At 43.3% G+C, this 26,456-nt stretch overlaps 1 protein-coding gene across 2 annotated transcripts in view; it reads right to left on the bottom strand.

Moving 5' to 3' along the window:
• Positions 1–26,456, bottom strand: part of Jazf1 (JAZF zinc finger 1) — a 303,501-nt gene that overhangs the window by 116,543 nt on the left and 160,502 nt on the right. The window contains exons 1-3 of one of the 2 annotated variants that reach the window (XM_029478835.1): positions 13,917–13,954; positions 11,535–11,572; positions 11,170–11,242 (exon numbers count right to left, since the gene is read on the bottom strand). In XM_029478835.1, the coding sequence (XP_029334695.1) occupies positions 11,170–11,242; positions 11,535–11,572; positions 13,917–13,918 (113 nt within the window). In that variant the 5' untranslated portion in view covers positions 13,919–13,954. Of the gene's footprint in view, positions 1–11,169; positions 11,243–11,534; positions 11,573–13,916; positions 13,955–26,456 lie in introns of those variants that run through there. The other variant, XM_021165549.2, reaches the window with a different exon arrangement.

The following is a 26,456-nucleotide window of genomic DNA, read 5'->3' on the forward strand; positions in this document are numbered from 1 at the left end:
AAAAAAAAAAAAAAAAAAAAAAAAAAAAAAAAGAAACATATGTGTCACATCACAAATCTGCCAATTTTACTACTTTATGTATTTTATGCATTGGCTTTTTTTGTAATCCTATATATTCTAGTTAATGAATTTAAAAACATTCCTTTGGGGAGCAAGCCAAGCATTTTTGTTTGTTAACAGGGTCCAGGGCAGAGAAAAGTTAACAGGTCCTACTTCCTCAGATGCACATGGAGGTACATGCTGTGATGCACTGTGAAGACTCATGACACAGCCAGGGGCACTGCTGAGGGCCACATACAGCAGTGCTCAGTCAGTGGCCATTGCTGAGACTGCATCTCAGCTCTTAAACATCACCAGTTCAGTACAACTCAAAAGGAGTTGGTTAGTGCTGCTTGGTAGCTCACTATCCTGATTTGTTGGTGGTCTTGCTTGTTGTTGGGATGGCATGTCTATGTGGAGATCCATTTTGACTTCTACAGCTGGAAAGCAGCTGTGTACAGCCCAATGGTGAGGGATTCCAGGGAAGAGCCTGCACTGTGGCTGAGGACAGGAAGGCCTCCCAGGGACAGGGAACTTACTTAGCTGTACTGCTTCTGAGCCAATGACCAAGGTTTTGGCCAAGGTGGAGGAAATGAGAGCAAGTTATTTAGAAGCTGGGACGTGGAACTGATCTAAAGCTTGCCTGTGAAGGGGCCTTCAAAGGCAGGACCAGGCTTCAGGCTCAGCATAATGAACCTCAATGTGAGAAAATTAAGTAATGTTTCAAATTGAGTCCCAAATCAACAGTCTCAGCAATATGAGCGAACTCTGCAAACCGGAATGCACTAGAGCTACAGAGGGAAGATTCATGGTCTTCTTAATTAACTTCGAGGTGCCGCACATAAGGGGAAAACGATAAATCAAGTAGATTACTGCCAGCGTTCTGAATTTCCAAATGAAATAAGAGGGGTATAGCACCTTGAGTCATTTTGTAAATGTGTATGGTGGGGGGAGGGGATCACAAGGTCATCCCTTATGCTGTAATTTGCCATTCAGTGATTTAGTTTTATACTACATGCCAAGTATTTGCCAGACACTCAGGTGTGAGACAGAAGGAAACAAAGATGAGTGAGACAACTGTTGGATGGGAAACAATTCACACAAACACACACACACACACACACACACACACACACACACACACACCACTATTTCTCTAAAACACATTGCATACTCACTTGGCAACAGCATTCTAAGAGCTGGGGATGTCCTGATGACTGGGATGCAGAAAGCTCCTGATACTGTGAGGCTCACAAGTTAGAAGGGAAGCAGGGACCCAACACACCATTTTTATTTAAACCTACAGATTGCAGGCAGCAAGACGTACTATGAAAAATAATGAGGAAAATGACGGCTCAGGATAGGAAAATCAGGGATGCAATGTAGGGGACATCCAATCAAATACAGAAAGGAAGGAAATGACAGGCTGTGTGAGCAAAGACTGTCTCAGCAGAGGGGCAAGTAAGGACCATGGCCTTTGAGTAGGCCAGAGCTCAGTATGCTCTAGGGACAGAAAGTGCGACTGGTGCTAAGAGGTGCAACTGGAGTAGCCAGAGGCAGTCCCGAACCTGCAGCCCTTTAGCTATGGTAAGGAGCTTTAATTTAATTCTGAGTATGACAGATCAGAGAGAAAGACACTCTGACTTAGATTTCTACGTAGGCAGAAATACATGCAAAGAAGTGCTGACTGGATGTCTTAGGGATGCTTTCATTGCTGTGAACAGATATCATGATCAAGATAACTCTTATAAGGGACATTTAATTGGGGCTGGCTTACAGGTTCAGAGGTTCAGTCCATTATCATCATCGAGGTGATCATGGCAGCATCTAGGTAGCATGGCACTGGAGGAGCTGAGAGTTTTACATCTTGATGGGAAGGCAGCCAGGAGAGCACTGGCTTCCAGGCAGCTAGGAGAGGTGTTTCAAAGTCCATCCCCATAGTGACACATTTCCTCCAGTAAGGCCATACCTCCTAATAGTGCCAATCCATGGGCAAAGCATATTCAAACCTCCTCACTACCCTATCAAACAATGATTAATCCCTATTGTGGGTTTATTAGTGGTAAAGGGCACAAAAACATTCTAATAAGTCTGGCACTGACCTACATACCCAACAATCAATGCTGAAGAGGTAGGCTAACATTACATATTCACATCTTAGAATGTAACTTAAAATGTAGTAGATTTATCTATATTGATCTAGAAGGATATTAAAGAAAAACAAAAGAGAATTGTTCAGGTGTGTGATTGATGTATCTTCCCTCCATTAGGCATGTTTCAGGCACTTCCCTGGAATATCTTGCCTACAAACATATCTTCATGTAGGGAGAATATGGATAAAATAGAATCACCCCCCATGGTACTGGAATTTATTTATTTGTTGTGGTAAGTTTGGTAGATGACTGGGAGAAAAGCTATCCTCAAATATATTGTATACATTTAAATTTTTTACATTATTTAGTAGCCATAATAAATGATATCAATGCTATAATTTTGGAAAATAAATTTGACCAATGGCATAAATAATTTCTGGAGGGGCAGCCTTCATAAAATAGCTTTTAGTGTAACTGGATGAGCAGGATTATCAAGGCCAGAGTGGAGTGAGAAAGTACGCAAGCAGAGCGCTAGACATGGACAGCTTCTATGTATGGGGCTGACAGATAGGTCCTTTGAGATCTCTTCTAATGGAAACTGTAGGTACTACAGAGAATGGCAGAAGGGAGGGAGCTTGGGAAATTCCTGGTCACCTGAAAACAGCGGGTGCTAAGCAGGGGGTGGCAGGGAATGGTAAGATGAGCAGATGGAGTGGATACAGATGCTATACAAGAGAAGCTCGAGGACTTTGAAAAACGGGCCGAGGGACAGATAAAAGATGGCTCTCTAGAGACTAGAAAAACTCGATGTTTTCTAGACTATTGGGTAGGTGGACACCATTGAACAATGTTATCAAGTGGCCATTTTGGAGAGGAAATAACATAATGAGATGGCACTGGGTTAGTGCAGTCTGCCTGATAAGTTCCTGTGGCCACAGAAGTGAGGCAGCCAGAAACGAGAACTTGAAGAACCTGGGACAGAGGGCTCAGGGAATCCTCTTTAGGTGACAGCTAAGGTCGTAGAATATAACAAATACAGCCAGGGAAGGAAACTACATGTGACTGATACAGAGAAAGCCAGAATTCTGCAGACATAGCTCAGGGAAGTTACTATTTGTTTGGCAAAAAGATAGAAGCAACCAACAAGAACAGGTTAGTGGCTAAAGAGAGAAAAATGATTTACTCTTTATTATTCATGCCAGGGTCTCCATGTTGCCACAAACTCACAACATAATCAGGGGGAAAGGGTTTCCAAACTGTAGTAACATCATCAGTGTGAGCAAGGTAAGGTCTGAAGAAAGATGCCAGGTCTCCTAATAGCAAAGGACAGAAGTAGGGAAGGAACTCCTAGGACAGAGACCTTACAATACATGTGGCACGACCAAAAGGAGCCAAGGAGAGGGGGTCTGAAACTCCAGAGAGGACATGGATGTGCTGTGCCAACCATGTGACAGCTTTAAAGAAAACATCCTGAGACAAGAATGGAAAGAACACAGATGAACTTGGAAGTGAGAGCAGGGCATGCAGACACAATCCAGGAACGGCCTCTGCTCCAACAGTTAGCTGAGGAGGGGGTAGGGAACTCGTCTGGGAATCTCAGCATGCTGGAAGCTGAGCTGTGTTCAACTGAGTAGGTTACAATAGAAAGGAAAAGAAAATGGGGCAATGCAGAAGATACAGCTGAGGCTGGGTAGCCTGTGTTTGCCATGGGTTAGATCGAGTCCAAGCAGCTGCAGGCTAGCGTGGTACCTTTGAGTTTTATCTGAGGCTGAAGATTGAAGACAGTAAAATAAGGAGCAAGCTTGTGTGGACAAGGGATGCACAGAACTGGTAAATTCTGAGCTGCTCCTGAGTGTGCAGGAACATAAGGCAGGAAGGACTGAGATACACACAACTCTGAGGCCACAGAAAGGAGAACGTCAATGGGGAAACTGTTTTGGACAGAGTCCTGGAAATGGCAAAGAAAGCAAAAGACCCGGGCTTGTCTCTAGATGGTTCTCAGCATCACTCAGTTGTTTTAGAAAAGAAAAAAAAATCCAATCTCAAAAAAAAAATTAAATAAAAATAAAACAAAAATTAAAAACAAGGAAAAAAAGCTACACAGTTTAGAACTGGACTCAAAGATATGCAAGATTAGTCAGAAATACTGATGAGTAAACACGAGACTCAAAGTAAACTGGCCGGAAGCAAGGCCAGTGTGAGTGTGAGCAAGCCGCTGAGAGCACTGCTGGCCCAGGAATGAGCTGCCATCTCTGCGGGCTAGAGATCCATCCTGCCGTGTGCACCATCTGCCCACTCCTGCAGACTCTCCTTCCCTACAGTGTGTTTTCTGCAAGCAATGTAACCAAATTTTGTTGCAGCAAGCCAAAACACAAGAGGGCTCTCTTTTCAGCTTCCCACTGTCCCACAAGAATATATGGTCCCTGCAGAGCACCGTGAGCAGGCCAGGCTGGGAGAGAGGCATTATGGGGGAAATCTGGCAAGGGGCCACCTCAGCTTTGTTTCAATGGATGTCCATAAAACATGGGCTAAGAAAATGGTAGCTCAATGTCTGGCATTTGAAACCTAACAGCATGTAACATGTTTATGGCATGCATTAGGCTACAACCTCAGTCTGGGGCTGGGACACTAACAGAGACTTCAGATCTGGTAGACAAAGGAGGGGCTAGGAAAGCGTAGCGTGTACTGCAATAAATATGACTGCTCTTAGAAGACCATAAACAGGTGCTCCCATGAAAAAAGAAATCTGTGCACTTAGATTCAAAACTCAAATGCTTCAGTCTTGTTTGTATAAATAAGAGAAGTCTAGTGCAAGCTTCGCTAACTACAGTGTGTTCTACAAGGCAATGACTAATTACAACTTGGCAAAAATTTAGTCCAACTGAAAAAGCAAGAGAGAAAGGTGGAGGATTAGATGAGGTTCTGGAGTGAGAAGGAAAGTGGCAGGGGAAGAAGGTTTCACTAACAGTTTATATTCTGTAGGAGGAGAAGTCAAAATAAAGGGTCCACACTCATTCTATTTTTATTCAAAACAAGCTCTTGGTGTATTTTCCCCGGAATCCTTGAACACATGGTGCTGCTGCTTTCAAGTCCACCTCTCATCCATGCAACATTTAGACCTTTCAGGCAGGGCCTCCACTGACTTTGCCTCTTTTACCTATGAGAAAATCTCACATCTGGTGATTTCTGACTGCACAATGATGTTGTGATACTGAACACTGCTGTGAAGACTGCCAGGGTTTGTTTTAGCAGCTAGTTCAGTTTTTGGGCAATCATATTGAACTCATACAGATTTTATATTTGATTAGCTCAAGTTTGTAGAAACACCAACTATATCCAAAGACCATCTAACTTACTCTGCCTCCTCTGAGGCTCTTAGGGGATCTTGGCTTCAAGCACAATTGCTCAAAGAATAAAGTATTTATTTCTAACCTGAGCCCTTTCTGAGACCAGAACCATGAGTATGGAGAATTAACATACTGATCAGGATGGGATATAACATGGTCTTTCTTCTATTCCTACCTATTAGGAGCTGCTTACCCTCATCATGCACAGTGTATTCAGCCTGGCCTGGTGGAGGACCCTGTGGTGGTTTAAATGAGATGCCCTGCATAGATTCAGATATTTGATTCCTTGGTTAGTGACTTTTCAGGTAGAATTAGAAGGTGTGGCCTTGCTGAAGGAGGTGTCACTGGTGGCAAGCTATGAGGTTTCAAAGCCACCTGCCATTCTGATTTCTCTCTCTGCTTTGAGTTTTCAGCTGCTCCAGCTGCTCCAGCTGCTCCAGCTGCCACTTGTTGCCTCCACCCACCACCTGAACTGCAAGCCCAAAGAAAATCTTTTCATCTGTAAGCTGTTGTGGTCATGGCTGTGTATTCTGGTAACAACTGGAAAGTAACTAGTACCTACCCCCATGCAGACTGTTAGAAAGTCTGCAGCAGTCCCTCAGCCTCAGTCATCCTCTGATGAGTGCACAGGAGTCACAGTGCTCACAGTTCTAGCTTTAGTTCTGATGTGGGCTCCTCAGCTCTCAGAGACTGCTCTGCTCTGCTTAGGCTTCGCCCTTCACACTACAGTCACGTGGTGTAGATGACTGTGGTGCCACCCCCTCAAGTGTCCCTTCTCTCAGGGATCAGTCATGAAGGTCCTACTGTTCAGAGCTTAATGCTCATCTTCTCATAGTTTCTCTAGCTATGGTGAGACAGTCAGTGGTAGCCATTGCTCAGTACATTTTTATGTTGTAAGTTGGATGAATGTGGAGTGGATGTACACAGTTTCAGTTTCTCCCGAAGGCCTTTCTAGGAACATGGGCAGTCTTTACAGAAGAAATCTTACTGTTCTCAGCATCATTTATGCACTCACTTATTACTCACAAGAACATGTGTGCATCCCTTCAGTAAACATTACCAAGGGTCAGCAACAGGCTCAGTGTGGTCCTGGAGGTTTGAAAGGAAATGTCCCTGCATTCATGAGGTGTATTTGATGGTGTACATTGTCCTGGCTCCTCCAAAGCAACTTTCTCTGCTGTCATCTCTTTCATTAAGATCGATAGAGAAACGACACAGCCTCTTTGCTTACACAGCATTGCTATGCCATGGGTGTTGGTCTTTGTTTCGTGTGAATACAGCAATGAAGGAACTACTGGAATGAGAAGAAGCAGGCAGGTTGTGCAGTCTCTGACACAGGTCATGAACAGCACACAGAACCCTAAGATGAGCGGCCTAACTCTGCATCATGCCTACACGAGAGAAAGAGAAGAAACGTCCTGAGGAGAACTCTAATTCACAAGCATAAAAATTAGCAGGTGATTTAGTAAATGTGTTTTGTCTTCCTTTTCTCCAGTTGATCATGAGAAAAAAAGACAGTTCTGCATTTTGAATTAGAAAAAGAACAGAAATCCATTCTGTATAAAATCTCACTCCTTGGGGGGAGTGGAGGACAGAGGTGGAGGTGATATAATTTAGCAACCTAAAATAATGTTTTCAGGACACTAATCCCTATTAGCTGCCTGTCTTAGTCAGGGGTTCTATTCCTGCACAAACATCAGGACCAAGAAGCAAGTTGGGGAGGAAAGGGTTTATTTGGCTTACACTTCCATACTGTTGCTCATCACCAAGGAAGTCAGGACTGGAACTCAAGCAGGTCAGGAAGCAGGAGCTGATGCAGAGGCCATGGAGGGATGTTCTTTACTGGTTTGCCTCCCCTGGCTTGCTCAGCCAGCTCTCTTATAGAACCCAAGACTACCAGCCCAGAGATGGTCCCACCCTCAAGGGGCCTTTCCCCCTTGATCACTAATTGAGAAAATGTCTTACAGTTGGATCTCATGGAGGCATTTCCTCAACTGAAGCTCCTTTCTCTGTGATAACTCCAGCTGTGTCAAGTTGACACAAAACTAGCCAGTACATGTGCCTCAAGCAAAAGTACCAAAGAGCCACACCAGAATTATATCACCCCATTTAGAGACTTAGAATGGATATCAAGCATATGATGTGTATAAATCTTTAATTGCGACATAGAATCATTTGCAGCCATCTGGCCTTGAACTTGTGGTCCTCCTGCTTCAGTTTCCCAACTTCTGGGGGTCACAGGTGTGTAACACCATACCAGCTTAGAAATCTATTTCACTTAACTCATGCTCCCCAACATAAAAGCCCATAATATCCTCCTGTGCGTAAATGGCCTTGTGCATATGTGTGTGGGTTCCTGAATCACTCTTGAAATTACTGCTCCAGGAAGAACTGTGATTCAGCTTTCAGAGTGAGCATTAAATCAAATTAAAATCATTCTTAGAGGTCAAACCTACAGCTCACTGCCCCAGAAGTGCAGGGGAGGCCTAGGGAGAGAACCAGAGCTGTAATGTAGTTAGAGAGTAAACTTCCATCCAGCAACAAACGATGAGAATGAAGCACCAGACACCACTAATCTGCAGTCACATGTGGTGAATGGTCACATATCAAATGCTATACATATTTAAAACTTAAATAGATTTAGAAATTCCGATTTATGTTATCTTAATAAAAATATTCTGTAGAGAACACAGAATAATTAACAATGTGGGCCATATATGCTATTACATCCACAATGTTATCTCTGATACTTATTTCTGGAGAGCCACAAATGATTACAAAGTTATATTGTAGCCCAGCATGATGGCAAACACCTTTAACTTTAGTACTCAAGAGGCAGAGGCAGGCAGATCTCTGTGAGTTCAAGGCCAGCCTGATCTACAAAGTGAATTCCAGAACAGCCAGGGCCACATAGTGAGACCTGTCTCAAAAAAGCCAAAAAGTTACTATGTTTCCTGAAGGCAGTCACCTGAACTTCGTGGACAATAAGCTGCAGAACTATGGAGGGGCAGCACACACTCTCGGAAGGTTTTGGTGGTGGAGGTTCACCTGCTTTGCCCAGCAGCTCACCCTCCTGCTTTCCTCTTGGATGCAAGGCTAAGGTGTCCATCCCACTGCAGCTGACAACTGTTATGTTGGGATTTACTTCTTACATCCACCTCAACTCCAGCTTTGTGATGTGGAAGTACCTTACAAAGGAATTCAAGAACACCTCTCTTACAAGTTTTAGCGTCTATCATCTCCATTATTGTCTCCAAGTAGACTGCTAACATGCAGCTATGCTGGATATAGTAACTGCTCTATATTATTTTGTATCTTTGTCCCCTCTGACCATGTGTCCTAGTCTGTATTTGCAACATTATTCTTCAAGATTGCTCTCTTGTTTTCACTGAGTACTTAACTCTCTGGTATCCCAATAAATCTGACTTCACACTGGTTAGATTCTAGAGCCTCATGAATAGGTTTGAACTCAAGTACCTCAAGGGACTATCATCTGTGTTTACTCACATCTATCTTTCTCTCTCTCTCTCTCTCTCTCTCTCTCTCTCTCTCTCTCTCCCCCACCTCCTTCCCTCTCTCTCTCTCTGAGGGTATTTAGGTCAGAGTTCAACTTTAGGTATTGTTCTCCAGGAGATGTTTTGGAGGCAGTCTCTCACTGGTCTGAAACTCACCAATTGAGGGTGAGGAATTCACCTCTTTCCACTGGTCTCCAAGGGCTGGGACTGAGTGTGCAAAACATGCCTGCTTCTTTAAATAGGTACCAGGGATTGAACTCAGGTCCTTATGCTTGCAAGGCAAGCATTTACTAACTGAGACATCTCCCTAACCTCTGCCTTTAACAATAGAGAAATTAAGGAGTAACAACCTTTCTTGGGCCAGGCATGGTAGCCTGGGCATGTAATTCCAGCTCTCAAGGACAGAGGAAGGAAGGCTGCTTCAAATTCAAGGCCACCTTAGATTTTAAGTTTCAGAGGCTGCATAGCAAGATCTTATATCAGAAACAAAACAAAGCCCACCAACCAACCAATCAACCAAAAGAAAACCCATAAATAAAATAACAAAAACAAAGAAGGAAAAAGAGAAGTATGCTTCTTCTGTTAGTCAGGATGCTGCTGTCAAGTCCGCATTTCTTCCTCCTTCAGCAGCACCTTTGTTTAAACCCTCTCTGTCTCTGTCTCTTTCTGTCTCTCTGTCTTTCTGCCCCCCACCCCCACCCCTTGGTGTGTGTGTTCTCTTTGCATTATAGACAGGTTTGCAGCTCTCAATTGTTTGAACCTCTGGCTCCCACGCCACTCTGTTTTTATCTCCTTCCCATAAACAAATATCCAGAGTGTGAGGAGTACTAAGTCCCAATGCAGCAATCCCCACAAAAGGGTCTTTTGTTCAGAGTTGATAACCTGGCAAGCTTACGAATACTTTCCTCCTAGAGAAGTCACCAGTAAGCTTAGTAATCCGATATAGATGTCTCTCCTTTAGACCAGATCGATCTGTCAACATCAGCAGGCTAATCTAGTATAGTTCTATGAATACATAACTAAAGGTTTTCCAGCTCTTTCGTTAAGTATTGGGAATAGTACAGGATCTTTGGAAAACTCAGACATCTTTATGTAATTGAATATAATCTGAATGTATTCTAGCACCATGTCAGAATGTAGGTGGTAAAAGACTAGAGACAGTTTATGCTACTCCTTAGAAAGCCTGATGAAGGAAATCAGAAAATAGCATGCACTCGGACGCTTTCATTAGCTCATCTCTCTGAAAACATGCCTCATCACAAGAACCCGAAGCTGAGTGCAGGTGAGGAACTCCAGCTGTGTCTGGGCAGGAATTAACTGTTTCCTAAATGACACCAAACTGAAGAGTGCAGATAATTCGCTGGCAGACTTCCTCTCCACACCCTGGTCCACACTCTGGCACCAAGAGACTAGAAAGGCCTTTGCCTTATGGGAAAGGGGCAGCTGATAGTAGAAGCCCACCACTGACTTATGGGCAGTGAGTTCACAGTCTCATTAAAAACTAATTTTGCTCTCACTCTCTCCATGTTGCTTTGACAGTGTATGTTTTCTTAACCCAAAGGTGACTTCGAGTTCTCACCCCCAAATTACTGTCTCCTTAATCATTTGAGTTGACTGAAACACTAAGTCTTCTTTTAGGTTTGATAGTCAAACACAAAACAGTTCTCTAGAGTCAGGCTCAGAATCAATGTAAGTGAAAACTCATGTTACTCTACACACGTGGGGGCAGCTGCTGACAGTGTTTCCACTAAAAGATGAGCTGCTACAGAATGAGTTTCTGAAATTAAATGATTTCAGCTCGTTAGATTCCAATATATTCTGATACTCCAACTATGTTTTGAATTCATAAAAGTACCTCTTTCACCCTAGGATTTAAAAGGTTCACTCAGACATAAATCCACTAATCTCTCACACTGCCCTATGAAGTCAAAATAGCATATTCTAACTCTGCATACAAAATACTTCCAAAATTAGCTTATAAATCAGCCATTTTTTTCAGACTTATGCACAGTGGGCTACAATCTATATCCCTCAACAAAGAAATAAGAAATCTCCACAGAGATGTTGCACGTTTTCAAACTGAAAGCATTTACTGTGGTAAAAAGACCCATCTAAAGGGCAAAGCAGCAGCCAACTGCAGCTGTCTTTCGGGGGGGGGGGGGGGGGGCGGCTTACCTATTAATGTAACTGAGAGCCACATAGGTCGGCTGCTGCAGCTCCTGCTTTTCTAAAACTCGTGGATCTGTGTCTGAAACAAAGCACAATTACAATTATTTTTTTAGTTTTTGGTTTTGTTTTTGTTTTTAACATCCGAATATATTAGGTTCCCTCACATAAAGTAACAGAGGGTAAAGAGAGACAAAGATTAGTTTAGAATAGGAAAACTCATCCACAAAGCACAGTGATTTGTTCATTCATTCATAAAAACAAGATATTACATTGCTTTTCAAGAAATTCCAAACATCAACAGTGATAAAATGCCCATCTGTCACACAGGCTCATGCACAACCCCCTCATAAATATTGGTTTTCAGTGCTCACAGTTACAATGCTGGCATGGTTCTCGCTGGTTAATCGGCCTAAGAAGGAAAACCTCTGTTAATTATGCTCACTTCAATCCTGGAACAAATTAGTTTACATTGAAAAGCTCCATCAATTTGAAAATCTATGGAGTATTGTTCTTGTTCACTGAACACTTCTGAGTCCAGCTTCATATTCTGGAGGGCTTGTCTCCGTTTTCAATGTATAATGAATTGGTTATAGTTTTTCTAGACTCTTAATCAGAAGCTCTCTCAGTGCTCCAGAGTGGACAGACAGCACATTCCCGGGGCTTCCCACAGTGGTGCTTCTCCAGCACAGGCAGGATGAATGTGCTCCTCACAACAGAAGCACAGCAAGCACACCGCCAAGTTTTCTGGCGAGAAATCACTTCCTGAATATACGCAAAAGGAATGATTATACAGTAATATACGGGGCAGGCGAGTCACGCAGTATTGTTTACATGAAACAAGGCTAAAACACTTCACATTAATTTCTTTTCATTAAAACCTCACCCATACAATCACATGATTAGAAGTCTCTTTGCTGCACTCAGATGTGACGACTGACAAAGTTTCAAACACCTTTGCACAGTGTTTACCACAATGGTGTATTTGAGATATACGAACTCCAGAGTGCATTAACAGGTGACAGAGAAAGAGAGACATGGTGGCCCAGGCCACGAGTGGTAAAAATAATCAGGTTGTCGTTGCTTTTGACTCTCAGACTATATAACTGTGCAGTAGAACCAGCTTTCTTCGTTATGTCCAAGTTAAGAATCTCACGTTCACTCTATCATTCTTTTCTATCCCAAGAATTCCAGGGAACTCTATTTAGAAACCTTCCTTCCTTGGGTCTCTGCCACTGTAAGCCCTTGAAAGCTGAATTAGGAAATAAGAGACAAAAGAGTCTCTGAAAGGCTCCATCAAGCCCGGTGTCAAGGTTTTGGCAGAGCAAATGAGAACAGATCAGTAACTCGCATTTCCTCCCCTTTTATATCCAGTTGGGTCTGCAGCTGAGGCTGCAGCTTGGTCTCTGGTTGAGTAGTAAACTCAGTGGTTGTCTGGACATAAGGAAGGCACTTTCCAAAGAGACATGATTTTCAAACAGAACCCTTAACACCTATCTAAGTCTGCTGAAATCTCAACATATCTTTGCTTTCCTGTGTAGAATGTGCTTGCTGGAGGGGAGTCTACAGAACCATGGTTCAGAGAGCAGAATGCTTTCTACACATTCAACCACTGGCAAGCCACACAGGCCATGGGTGCAAATGGTGACGGATGTGCCAAAGTAACAGATGACACTGGAGACAGAAACCATGAAGCTGGGAAGGAGGGGATGTTAGAGAAACAAGGTCAGAGCAAAAATCCCAGCAGGAAGGACTCTTGTGTCTCCACCAAATGACTTGAATTTGAGCTCTGGTGTAGATGGGCCGCTGCTCTTTGGAGACGTTACACAGAGTTAGATTGAAGAAATGAGCACTATAGGAGCCTACAATCTGTTGATCAAAGGGGTGAAGGGCTCAGAAGCCAGTAAACATTTTAGGCCCTCTTTCATTTTTCTTTGTTCTTGTACTTGGCTTCCAATCAAAGACTCTTCCTGCAAACCATCTTTAAATCACTCCAAGTCACTCTTCATGAAGCATGGTCTACTTTCTAAAGTGTTTTAAATGTTGCTTTCTCAAGCTATCCTGAGTTTAATCTTTTCTCTTTTATTTGTGTGTGTTCATGAGCGTGTAAGCGTGTGTGCAGGTATATACATTCATATTAAATTTTCTACTTCAAGCTTGTAATCATCTGGATCTTGACGTTCCCCTAAAGGCTTGTGTGTTGAAGGTTTGGTACTTAGTCTGTGGCACACTTAGAAGGTGTTGAGACTTTGTGGAGGTGGGGTCTAGCAGAAGGAATTAGGTCACTGGTACCCTTGAAATGTCCTCCCTCTCCAGCTTCCTAGCCAGGACAAGGCCAGCACATCCCAGTCTGTTACTTGACCCCAGCTCTGGGGTGGGTTCTGCTCTGACACCACACCTGAAAGCAATGCAGCCTAGGAGCCACAGGCTGAGAGCTTGAAACTCTGAGCCACAATAAAACTTTTCTCCTAGCAAGTTGAGCCTCTCAACTGTTTTACCATAGAATGGAAATCAGATTAATGCAGGAAGAGTTCCAGTATCTCTCTGAAGAAGGGGACTCAAGTGTCTTCTACAATATACTACAGCTCTCAGATTCTTAACTGAATGGTGCTGCTGTTGCGCCTCACAAACTGAATGGCAATCTTGTTTGACAGAGCATCAAGCATGTGCAACATGCAGGTTATAAAGCAAGATTCTAGAGTTCTATTTTATTTTCCTTCAACATACTCTACAACCTATGTTTGACTTATACTTACATTGCCTCAAGTTGTAAGTTGGAGGCAGACTTCAGGGAGCTTCCAAATGTCACCTTTTCTGAAACAAAACAACCACTGGAAGTGCCTTAGGTATAAAGCACCCTCGCTCCCCCCCCCCGGCCCCCTTTTCCCCTAGACTGTAGACTCCAGTCACCAGTAAGACACCAGAACATCCTGAATAAACACCCCCAGGCCTCAATCTTCTTCTTAGATTAAATGACTCTTCAAAGCAACCCTAATTAGAACATCCACCAAAGATGTGCCACCTTGGAAATGAAATGATGTACTTGGCCCAAGTCAGGACAGACTGAAACAAGGGACTGGAGAAGAGACCACATCAACTGCTGGTCCCAAATAAACATGGGGGCTGTCGCTTGCTTTCTGGTTGCTGTGTGGTGATTATGACTTGCTGTTTTATGAGATTTAATTATGCTGCTGAGCATTTCACATTCAGTAAAAGTGTAATAGCTGTTTTCATTATTTCTTCCTCTCTGACAGCAACATAACTTTCTGATGGTAAACACCCTACATAGAGAAAGACTCCAGAGAGAGACTGGCTTTATGAAGTAGGATGCTTCCCCAGCTCTGTCAGGATCTCGTCCAGGGACTCTAAAGGCTACGGGAACATTATCACCGGGTACCAGAGAGTCTCTCTAACCACTAGATAGTGTTGAGCTTTACAAAGAAAAGTCTCCTTATACACACATCATGCCATTCAGAAATGGTTTTGACCACAGTAAGCCACTGCAATGGGTAATCCGAAAAGAAATAAAATGTGCATATAATGTCATCTCTCAAACAATTCTCTGGCTTGTTCATTTGTAGTGCCACTAAACTGAGGAAGTGAGCTGGCTGCAGCTCACAGAGACAGACCCATGCCAGCGTGCTCTATGACAGAACACGTGTATATAGAACACGTGTGTTTCTCATTCGCATGGTGCTCCCTCAGCATCTCATCTGGCAATGTGTATAATGTGGCCAGTACAGGGACACACAGCAGCACCCTTCCACTGCCACATGATCACAAGTGTCAGGAAGACAAACAAAGTCTCAGTGGGGCAGGGTAGGGCCAGAGAGATAGAAGACACAGACTGCCTCGGGGCACCACTGCTAAGTTTCTAAAGCAGGGACCTATAGACAGGATGGCAATGGCTATCTCTACCATCATCTCAGGGCAGCATTTTGTTCTATGATGAGGACTGAGCTCTTTAGCACCAGACCCAGGAACAACGAAAAAGCTTTTTCTAGCTGTGACCCTAGCAACTCAAGGCTTCACAGATTGAATTGTCATTGTCACAATATGAGCTCCAATTGCTTTTCAAGCAATAGAAGCCAATAAAAGAAGATCAAATAAAAATTTAAAAACAACGTAAGGTGATGGTTTAGCCTAGGAAGGAACATTCAAATTCCTTTCAGTAAGAATGAGACGTGTGATGTGTGTGACAAAAGGCCCACAGCCCACCTTGCTGAACCCTCTAATGCCCTTGTTCATCCATTCTACAGCCCCTGTCATTGGGAACCATGCTTGGGGCATGTAAACTGTTGTTTGAGGGGAGTCTCATGTAGTCCAGGCTGGAGTCAAACTTGCTATAAAGCTATAGATGGACCTTGAATTCCTGATTCCCCTGCTTTAGCCTCCAGAATTGAGTGCTGGGATTACAGCTGTATACTACCACACTGCTTTTTTGTCTGTGTTTGTGTACTATTTTTAATAAATATTCATCGCTAGTGCCACCACCAAGCCCACAAGAAAACTCTATTGGTGTTATTTGGTGGGTCAACCATCACTCAGTAATGAACTCATGGACTTTGGCCATGCCTTAGTTATGTACCTTGCCAGGACTTACTTTATATACCCGGAATTACTTAACAATTTAATAAAGCCAGAAACAAGCACTGCTGCCTCTTAACCAAAACTAAGGAAAAGTTGAGCAATGACTATCTGTAGGTTGTGAGGCCACTGTGAAAAGAAGATATGCTTTTGATCCAGAGAGAGAAAGCATTCTACAGTTTCCAAATACCACTTATTATTTAAATGCATCACAACTGTGTGTGGGGCCGGAAGGGGTGGCTAAACAGATGTAGGTAGGAGGCTGAAGGCTGTAGTAGTAGTAGAAGACTTCAGGAGTCAAATGCCCGGCCAGCAGGATAAGTGATTTTGAAGAGAAACCCTTGCTTTTCTTTGTAATCATTCAGTGATCCCGATGCTAATTAATGCATGTTCTTAGCTTCCATTCTTCCCCTCACCTGCTAAACTTGCAAAGACAGACCCTCGTTTTCTCATCACTCTCTCCTAGCTTTCTTCGTAGGGCTTGTCAAATTCTTCTCTTTGCTCTCAGGACTTCCTGGACCACAATGATATTTTTACCCTTCTACACTCGGGCTTGTCTCAGCTCTTCCTATCACTGCCACCCTTTGCCCTCTAGTGCCCAGCAAATACACACAGGGGCAGAGAGCGATTAATTCCATGATGGGAACACTGCAGGCTTTGGGTTAAATATGGTACATCCGTCAAGCATATTTGTTTCCTTGACTATTCAGGACCCCCATGAAAATGTGGTAGAGAGTAGGAAAAAATCACTAAGGGGAGTAAACAGGAGACAGAAATAGAAGGTAAGTTTTGGGACACAACAAAAGAATATGAGGACATAAAAAGGCTTAGATAAAGTTTTGTTTATCTCCAGACCCTATAGTGGGGGCATAAGAGCCAGGAGCTGAACCCTGCAGAAGCCCTGAGGGACCCTGCACTAAAAGATGCCTGCTACAACACGGAGAAAGCTCAGAGCTTTTAAAACAGAGAACTTTTTAAGAGGTCATGGAGAAAAACTAAGCAGATCATGAAGTGCCTATGGATGGAGGGACTGACAGCCAGTCAGGACTCTTCTTCTACTCCATTAGGCAGGTGTAGAGAAAAGAGAACCCAGATGTTGACATCTGGTGATTCCCTAATTAAATGATGTTCCTATAGTTCCATCTATAGCCAATAAACTCCATCTGTGCTTCTAACCACAGGTGTCCACCAGCTTTTCACTGTGGTTGTGAAAGACAAGCCAGTAACAGTCAAGAAATGATGACTAAGCCATGTAGGCAAAGCTTTGAACCTGAGAGAAAGCCACCAAAACATGGGGAAGGTAGGAAGAGAGGGAAGGAAGAGGGCCAGGGAAGAATAAAGGGGTAGGCAGGTATGCATGAACCGAAGTACAAACAGTGGGGGCCTACACATTTCTGTGACAAACAGGGCTAGAGACACAAGCTCCATGGTCCGTTCCCCCACAGGTGAGGTCAGCTCACCACAAGCTCCATGGTCTGCTCCCCCGCAGGTGAGGTCAGCTCCCTGCTCCCGGCCAGCTGTAACACTGGACTCCACACAGGCTTTATAGTCTCTTATAAGGCCAGTGCGCTTTTCTTGCAACTTTTACTTCATTTTTAAGGCTAAATCTGTTGAACAATTTACAAAGATGGACTTTTAAAATTCATTGCTGGTCTACTTCAGATGCTGAAGTAAATATTTCTTGTTGGCATTGGGCTTAAAAAAGAAAGAAAGAAAGAAAAAGAAACCACTCCTACAAGTGTATAGCCTTTCTGAATGGATCAACCTTTCCTTAGTTTATTGACATGCCATTTGAAATTTTTCCCAGGTCATAATTTCCATTACAGGAAACTCAGTGAAAATTATATTGAGGCTCTTGCCTTCCCTGATTCACTGTGAAGTCCCGACGTACTTAAGTGTTGCTGTAAATTTGACAAGCTTGATATCTAAAAGTCAGGAATTCTATACAACACGATAGCGGCATCTATTAAAGAGCATCCATGTTCACATGTGGAGCCTTAGGTTTCCTGCCACAAGTCAATGACTAAACACGACTGAATCAGGAACTCTATAAACAATGCTCAGGCAGCTGACTCAAGCACAGGCATTGCAGCTGCAGCTTGCCCTGTGACTAGCATGGGCAGAGGTTCTGCTCTTCTGCTTTCTAATTCTTTATCAATCATTCAAATTCCTATGGTCACTCACTAAGTAGCTATTTAGGAAACTGGCTCTTAGAGGTCAAATCTAAGCCAAAGGCTCTGTCAATAATCCATGTCCACCACAGCGGAGTCTGAATAACTGAATGAGAACCTAGGGTGAGAAGTAAGGCAGAAGACACAGATAAGCATCAGCTCAGAGAGCTGTAAGGTCAGACGCGCCAGAGGCACAGACCCAGTAAGCCACTGCATCCCTGCACAGACAGAGATGAACGAGGACACATGCTCAAAGCACTATAAAAGGAGACAAAATACTCCCAGAGGGAGGGCTCATGTGGGAAGATTTTACTGATGGAGCCCACAGTAAGTCATTCACAGGTGATGGTGGAAAACTAGTGTGGCTTTAAGGCAGCAGGCACTGAGCCGACAATCTGTGGGCATTTCAGCAGGGCAGCACTGTTGACCAGACAATACTCACTAATTATAGAGTTTAAAATAGAGCTACTTGAGGAGGGTAGTTCTGAACTGTGGGCAATCCTCTGTGAAGGCAATGTAATGTCTATAGACATTAGAAGGAGGGTGTTAGTGGATCCTGCTAGATACCCTACATTGCACACAATCAGATAACCAACTACAATAAACTCCCCCGACCTTCAACGTCAGTGCCCGGCTGAGAAACCCTGCTGGAAACCCATGTGGTGTTTATGAAGAATAGAGCTACTGCATGTTGGTATGTTTTGGGTTTTCCTATGTTCTAAATCAAGAGCTTAGAAGGCTGCTCAATGGGTAGCAGGACAGTGCCACAAAGGTGGTTGGGACCTAGATCTTAGGAGCCCTGGTTTTCTTAGTGGAGTCAAAGAAACTGAATTCACTTCCCAAAAGACATCCTGAATTCTTGTCATGTACTCCTTGCTAGAGGAGTACAGGACACATAATTAGGCAAGAAGGATAACTGTGATAATCAGTTAACAATAATCCAAGGGCTAAGAAGATAGCTCAGTTGGTAAAGTGCTTGCCTTGCAAGCACCAAGACAAGTTCAAAGCCTAGCAACCACATAAAAATTCTGAGTGTAACGGCACCACTTGAAATCCTAGGGCTGAGGAAGCAGAGATAGGAAGAGTCCTGGGGCTTGCTGGTCAGCTAATCTAACTGGTGAGCCCCAGGACAATGTCAGGCCCTGCCTCGAAGGAGGTGGATCATACCCAAGGCCTCCACAGGCATGTGTATATCAACTATCTATACACAAGTTTGTGTACATGTATATGTGCTGAACACACACACACACACACACTCCAAAAACCCCTCAATGATTCAAGACAAAGCAGCAAATACATAAATTGCTCCAGAAACATGGCAAGATTCTCTGTGAGGGTCAGGGCAACTTTAGAAGGAAAAGTTTCTAAGACTCGGAATAGAGAACAGCTTGAGCAGGCGAGTAGGAGAAAGTAAACTGTCTGTGATGTTCAGAGTGGCTTGTGTGTAAGAGACACGAAGTGCAGAGCAAACTTTATCTAGAATGGTTCAAAGGCTCTCGATAGTCAGCCTTAATCTCAAAGGCAAAGCAGAGTCACAGGGGGAATAAGCTAAGATGGCCATTGTGTTAGAGAATAGTGGAGAGTGGTAGGGAAGATGGAAAACTGATATAGAAGACTGGTAAAAGAAGATACGGAAACACAAGATTTTTCTTATGTTATGAAGTGAGTATCTCATTATCAACAATAAAGAATCTCAAACTGTGAAAAATATTTGATGTTCCAAGTGAGATCTGCTGCTCATGTGTGAAAGATGCTGTGCAGAACCAGGGAGTTGAGCTTCAGAGAAGAGAGGGATAAAGGGCTCCTGATGCAGATAGGAACCGAAGTTCTGAAGAATCGCATCATAACACCACACGTTCCACCAGGCAGCAGAGCCAAGGAATGCCCTCAAAACAGTAAAAACTCCAGCACCCTGATTAAAGATGCTATCCTGAAACTCGGCCAATAGTCAGCTCAGCATGGATAAGGACAGGCCTGGGGGCACACTGCATTTGAAATCAAGTGACTGGTACAATTCACAACTGAGGATAAAAGGCTGGGAGTGGGTGAGTCAAATAGGGGTCTTTAATTCAGTGTTTAGTGGAGCTGGTACGGGCTCTCCAAGGCCTAGTAAGAGAATCACCTTCTTGCTATAATCTTTGTTTTTCCTTTTTATATCTCTGGTTACAAGCCTAGCCTTTCTTTGCTGAGCCATCTCTCCAGCCCTGTTTTTACTTCTTGGTGTTGAGATAATGTGCTACTCTCTACAAATCCAGCTGTCTCCACTCAGCTTTAGCTTCATAAGCCTTACGATTCTTCCCTAAAATATCGCTAAGAGCAGTGCTTTCAGCCTAGAGTGAAATTAGGACTGAATCTCTAGTGTAAAGTAAGGTGCCGCTATGCTGCTCAGAGCTTTAGCTCATCAAGTATTTTGAAATGCAGACTGGCACTACTGTAAATTGTCTATATTTGATAGTCAGCAGCATAATGATGCATAGGAAAAATTTAAAACTCATTATTCAAATGTGAGTCATCACGGGCTGCATAGTGCTCTCGATACACATTTCCCTTTTACATCATGCTGCTCTGGAGCAGGGCTGCCTGGCATAGGGCTTACATTTCCCAGCATTCCTTCCTTGGGTCTTCATCCTTTGAGTGTACACCCTGGTCAGTAAGATACAGGGCTTTAAAGAAGTCTCTTTGAAAATGTGTGCCTTTCTTTGTAGTAATTTTCCTCTAAGGTGACTGGAAGAATGACTATTACTCCTGCATCTACTTCAATAGGAGATAATCTCATACATGGAAGTCAACCTAGGCAAAGCCAAGCAGGAGTAGGTGTGGCTGAGCAGTGAAGCCTCACCTCTCTTCTAGACTGGCCTCCTCCAGTACTTCTGCAACTGACAGAATGAAATACTCTTCCACTTCAGATCCTGTTACTCAACGGTTTCTCAGTAAGTGAAGCCAAATCTTCATACAAACAACAATAAAACCAACACCCTAACAATCAGAATGCTAGCTCAAAGTTCTCCTGAGTAACGTGAACTATTTTGTGTCTTTGCTTTCTGGATTAAAAAAATAGATTATATTGTATAACGTATGGAACAGAAACAACAACAATAGTAGAGTAAGTCCCACACTGCCATATCATATGAGGCTGACTCTGCAGAGAGATGATTAAGGAATGAAAGGAAGAAGAGAGAAACTTCATGTCACATTATGGCTGCTTTGGTTGCTCAAGCCTTTCTCCAGTATTGGTTATTAGCGGGCAATAATGAAGCAAATTACACATGCATATTGCTTCTGAGTTATCAACAATGCGATGAGCAGTAACCTTTGAAGCTGTCAGGATCTTTTCAGGGAGGCAATTAAAGTGAAAAATGAGAGTGTGCACAACCTCCATCACCCAGCACCACATGTCCCAGCACCACCACGAGCACTGACTTCTGAGTGGGTGCAACCTGAATATTTATTAATGCAGAACTGTTCCCATTTGTTCATCTTCTTTTCTTGTAACCCAAGCTACCCTTACCTGACAAAAGAGATTTTTTTTTCTTTAAAGGGCAACTCTGACACTATGAATCACATTTACCTGGAACGTACACACACTGTGACATCGTTCCTAGCTGCATTGAAATCAACTTCCTTTCCCTTTCCCCTTCAGGAAATGTAAGTTTAGGACAAGCTAGGATTCCAAAGAAGAAAGAAGTTAAGAGTAAAGTAATCCCAAGTAGAAAAGCACTAACTAACCAAGCTGGAAATACGGAAGAATAACTGGTGTGTATGGAAGGTCAAACGTAAACATGTCAAGTACTGCATGCTGGGTATTGAAGCACTCTCCCCAGACAGAAAAGAAGCAAAGCCGAGTTCTCTAGCAGACCATGCTCCCTGCAACCACGTTGTCATTCATAAATTTCATACTAGAGAACCAGGTAATCAAGTTACAAAATTAGAAAGAAAAAAAAGCCCAAGTCTTATCTTTTAAGTCAGTTTACAATTTTGTGTTGTGTGGCACATGTGGTCTATGGTCGCAGGATGGACACACTTGCTAGGGGAAGTGCTTCCTATTGATTTTAAAGAGATCACAACAATCTTAAGAAAAAAAAAAAACAAACAAACCACTTGCTTTTCCACTTCAGACTGACATTCCTGTAGGAACCGGAATGAAACACAAGAGCTACGGCCGAGGGAGCTACCGATGGAATGGGGCTCCCACACTGTACAGAAACTGCTGTGATCTGCTCATCCGCTTAGTCACTGGCCTGCAGACTGGTGGCTCTCCACGAGAACTGCAGATTAGTGTCTCTCGGCTGACTGCACAGACTCTGAGGGCCTGCCCCACCCCCAAAGATTCTAGTGTGAAACCAGACTGAAGTCTGCATAGGCTTGGAAACCAGAAGTAGGAAGTAGCTCAGTGGTCAAGGGCTTGCCGCAGAAGTCTGACAGCCTGAGTTGATTCTTGGAACCAAAAAAGTGAAAGGAGCTCTGCAAAGTTGTCCTTAGACTTCTATATGCATGCCTTCCCAACACATATCACATCACAGACAGACAGACAGGCAGGCAGACATGCACAGAGAGAGAGGGAAGGGAGGGAGAGGGAGACGGACAGACAGACAGACACAGAGACAGAGACAGACATATACACAAAGATAGACAGACAGACACATCACACACACACATAGAGTGAGATATGAACAGACAGACATACAGAGACATAGACAGACACATACAGACAGACACACGCATACACATAGACAGAAACACACACAGAGACAGACACACATATATGTATAGAGAGAGAGTAAGAGAGGGAGATGCACAAACATACAGAGAGACATAGACAGATATACACAGACACAAAGACAGACACAGACACACACGTACACATAGACAGACAGAAGCACACACATAGACAGATACACACACACACACACACACACACACACACACACACACTTTAAAAGAACTGCTTGGGGAAGTTATCAAAAAGGGACAATTTGAGTATTTCCCCAAGCCTCAAAAGCAGTTGTAAAATTGGAAACAAATGGTTGACTATGCTGCAAAAGTTTTGTGGATGAATCCATGTGGTGAAATATTTTGTACATGTGTGTTTGCATGCATGTATGTGTGAATGCATGGAGAGGCCAGAAGTTGATGTATAGATGTAGGGAGTTTTTCTTGGTCTCTCTCCACCTTATTGTATGTATTATTTTGAGATGGCATCTCTCGCTGAACCTGGACCTCACCAGTTCAACCCGACTGGCTGGCTAGTAAATCCACGATCTTCCTGGTCTTTGGCTAACTATCCTGAGATAACAGGCCCCTGCTGATACTTGACTTTGAGGTTGGCGCTGGGGAATCAAACTCAGGACTCCTATTCATTCAGCAAGAGCTTCACTGACTGAGCCATTTTCCCATGCCCTAGTGAAATTCCCTGAGCTGCTTACATTTTCACCTCCTCTACTTTCTAGGAAGGGTCAAGGTTAGTAATCACATGATCAACTTAGTGTCTCCATGTGTTTTTAAAATTAACTCACAAAGCTTGAGTGGGAAGCAGTCTTTGTGTATCCTGATGACTAGGGATCTTTCCTTTTGTGTGGAGACCACTGATGGTATTTCCTAAAGCTCACAAGGCTCCATCACTTGAACTTTAGGACCAAGGGTTTTCTGGAAGACTGGTTCAGGCTGTGCTGGTGGTGTGCTCCTCAGTAACAAGTTAGGTCATTATGAAGCAGGTTAGTTTTGTATTCTGGGAGCCTGTTTCATCTAGGATTCAGCAAATACTACCTCCACCACTACCACCAAAATCCCCCCCCCCCCCACTAACACACTAAACCACAACAGGTGCCTCCATTCTTCCAGTCTCCCAGGGAAGTTAAAGAGACAGGAGAGAGAGCTGAACATCTGGATTCAGGTTACACAATGGCTCTACCTACAAGCTGTATTGGTTTCAGCTTGATCTGAACAGCTCTGGCTGGCTGTCTGGCTGTCCAGGGAATCACACACGCTGTGTTCCCAGATGGGGCTCAGAGGTAACACAGGGTTTGGGATGGATGGCTCTGGAGTCTGCAGAGACGGCATCTATTCTAGATGCTAATGAGTAGAGACACAGGCTGAGCAGTATCACTGATGGTGTGGATTTGGGCATCGGGAAGTCCCTGGCCCTCTCACTTACCACTTGGCAGATGGCTTCTGCAGAAGGATTAGGCAACTCTAGTTTTTCGGATACCTTTTTTTTTTTAAAATAAAGTTTTTCTCTTGGATAGGCGACATATTATGGAAGTTACTGATTTGTTTTGATGCATGCTAACTTCATGACCAGAGCAAGTTTCTCAGGTTCAGCTTTGTTTTTTTCTGATACAAAAGTCAGTGACTCATAGCTTATGCAGTTGTTAAGAAGTTGTTAAAGGAATTTAAGGGAGATAAGCTGTGTACTGCACAGAGTACAGGGGCTAGTACATGGTAAATGCCTAATAAATCTTAAGGGATAGTATTGTTTCAGGCTGTTGGTGCTCACACTGTGAGCTTACCGTTGTGAACAATCAATCCTTCCTAAGTGCAGAAGCAGCAGCTGAGAGTCTTCTGACCATCGCGGGGCCTGCCATGTACGGATGAAGAGAGATGAACTGTTTCCCATGGGCAGTCCTCACAGCAGACGTGCCCCTCTGGAAGAGCAGAGGAGATGGGAAGATCCTGAACTGCTTGTCCTTTCCCTAGGGACACACACTGACCAGGAAAGGCCCCAATGCTGGTTCAGTGTGCCCATCTGACTTCCAAGGGCCTGTTACTTTGCTGCTCTCGCTGCTTCCCTAAGTAGAAATAACTAGTCTCAGCACTGAACCCCTTCCCAGTAGCTTTTCCTTTCTTGTAACAGGATCACACAGCGCTCTGGCTGCCCTCAGACTTGCTGGGTAATCAAGGATGATAGTAAACTCCTCACACCCAGCGCCTACCTCCTGAACCCTGGGACCACAGGCTTGTGTGCGACGCTCAGCACGGCCCTGAGTCCTATGGCTCTCCTTAGTATTAATGCTCTAAACTAGACTGCCAAGCAGGCTCTCCTGTCTAGATTATAGAGTGGATCTTATCTCTTACACAAATGAAAATGAATTGTTATTGCTCAATTAAACTAAACAGCATATAACCACTAATATGTAAGATTTGTTTTTCTTTGTTTTTACTTATTAAAAAATGTTTTTCTTCCAGTATTGCTCAACATCACTTTACACATTTCAGAAACGCTCTGAGTATTTCCTAGGCATTCTGCCTTGCATGTTATTCCTTTGAATTTGATTCAATCGTGGATACCAGTCAGAGGCCTGGTGGCTTCATAACAGGCATGGCACTCCCCTTCTAACATCTTCTAACAACATGTTATGTTGCTGACTCTAGATAGCTGCATATAAGGAGGAACTGCTCGTGGGGCTGCTTGGCTTTGGCTCTATCCGCATGGTGTAGAAATGAGCAGAAGTATCACAGACACAGGGTAAACCATTTCTTTCCTTTAAAAAAGCTGTTCCCTCTTCTCACCCCAATAGCAATTTAAAGTTCATAGCAAAACTGATAGAAAGGGACAGAGATATGTTATATCCTCTCTCCTTCCTGACAAGGACAGTCAACACTGACATTTCCCTACAAATTGCTTTTTTTTTTTTTCCTAGTAAAAAGGTGCTTCATGAATTCTTTGGAATGGTTTGGAAGAGATAGCACATGAGATATCAGGATCCAAACAAAATGTGAAGGTTCTGTATCATGTTTGAGTAAAATGGACATTATCAAAACAAGCTCAAGACCTCAGGTTCCTCAGTGGGGCTCTAGGGACTTTGGGTTTGGTAAGCTTTATTATCAGTAGAGTTCAGAAAGTGAAGGCAGAGGTGTTAATGAATTTTCTAGGCTTTCTTAAGGCAAGGTTTAATAGTCTAGATATGGCCACAATATCATAAGACATTGAATCATCTTGGGGGTGGGTTGGGGTGGAGCTTGGCCTTTCAAAGGAATGTAGAGATAAAATATGCTTTAAAAACATTAGTTGCAGAATGTCTTCAAGCTCTGCCAGTCTGTCTCCTCTCCCAGCTCACTCTCACTTCATTCAAGGAATTTTTCAACATTTCACTGCAATGCACACCAGATATACATCCTAAATTCTAACTAGCACACTAACCTCCATTATTTAACTTTAGTAACATATAATATACCTTGATTAATAAATTTCATTTCTTCAAATATTAGGACAGTTCATTAAATTGATCTCATGACCTACTAATAAGTCCTAACTGGAGACGTTTAAGAATATAAATCTTCTATATTACAAATTAATGTCAAGCATTAAGCCCTCCTTTATTATTTACATAACATAATCTTAGGATACAAAATATTTCCAATTTGGCTGCACCAATCAAACCAAGCACATCTCTCAACTGTTGTTCCTTCAGGGCCTACACTCAGTGGCTCTTGATGTCCCTGCCTTCTATACATATCTTACTTGCACACTATCCCTCCTGTTTCCACTAGCCTGCTTGCTCTCCTCTCCTCTCCTCTCCTCTCCTCTCCTCTCCTCTCCTC

Source organism: Mus caroli, chromosome 6 (assembly GCF_900094665.2).
Source record: "Mus caroli chromosome 6, CAROLI_EIJ_v1.1, whole genome shotgun sequence".
NCBI lineage: Eukaryota > Metazoa > Chordata > Mammalia > Rodentia > Muridae > Mus > Mus caroli.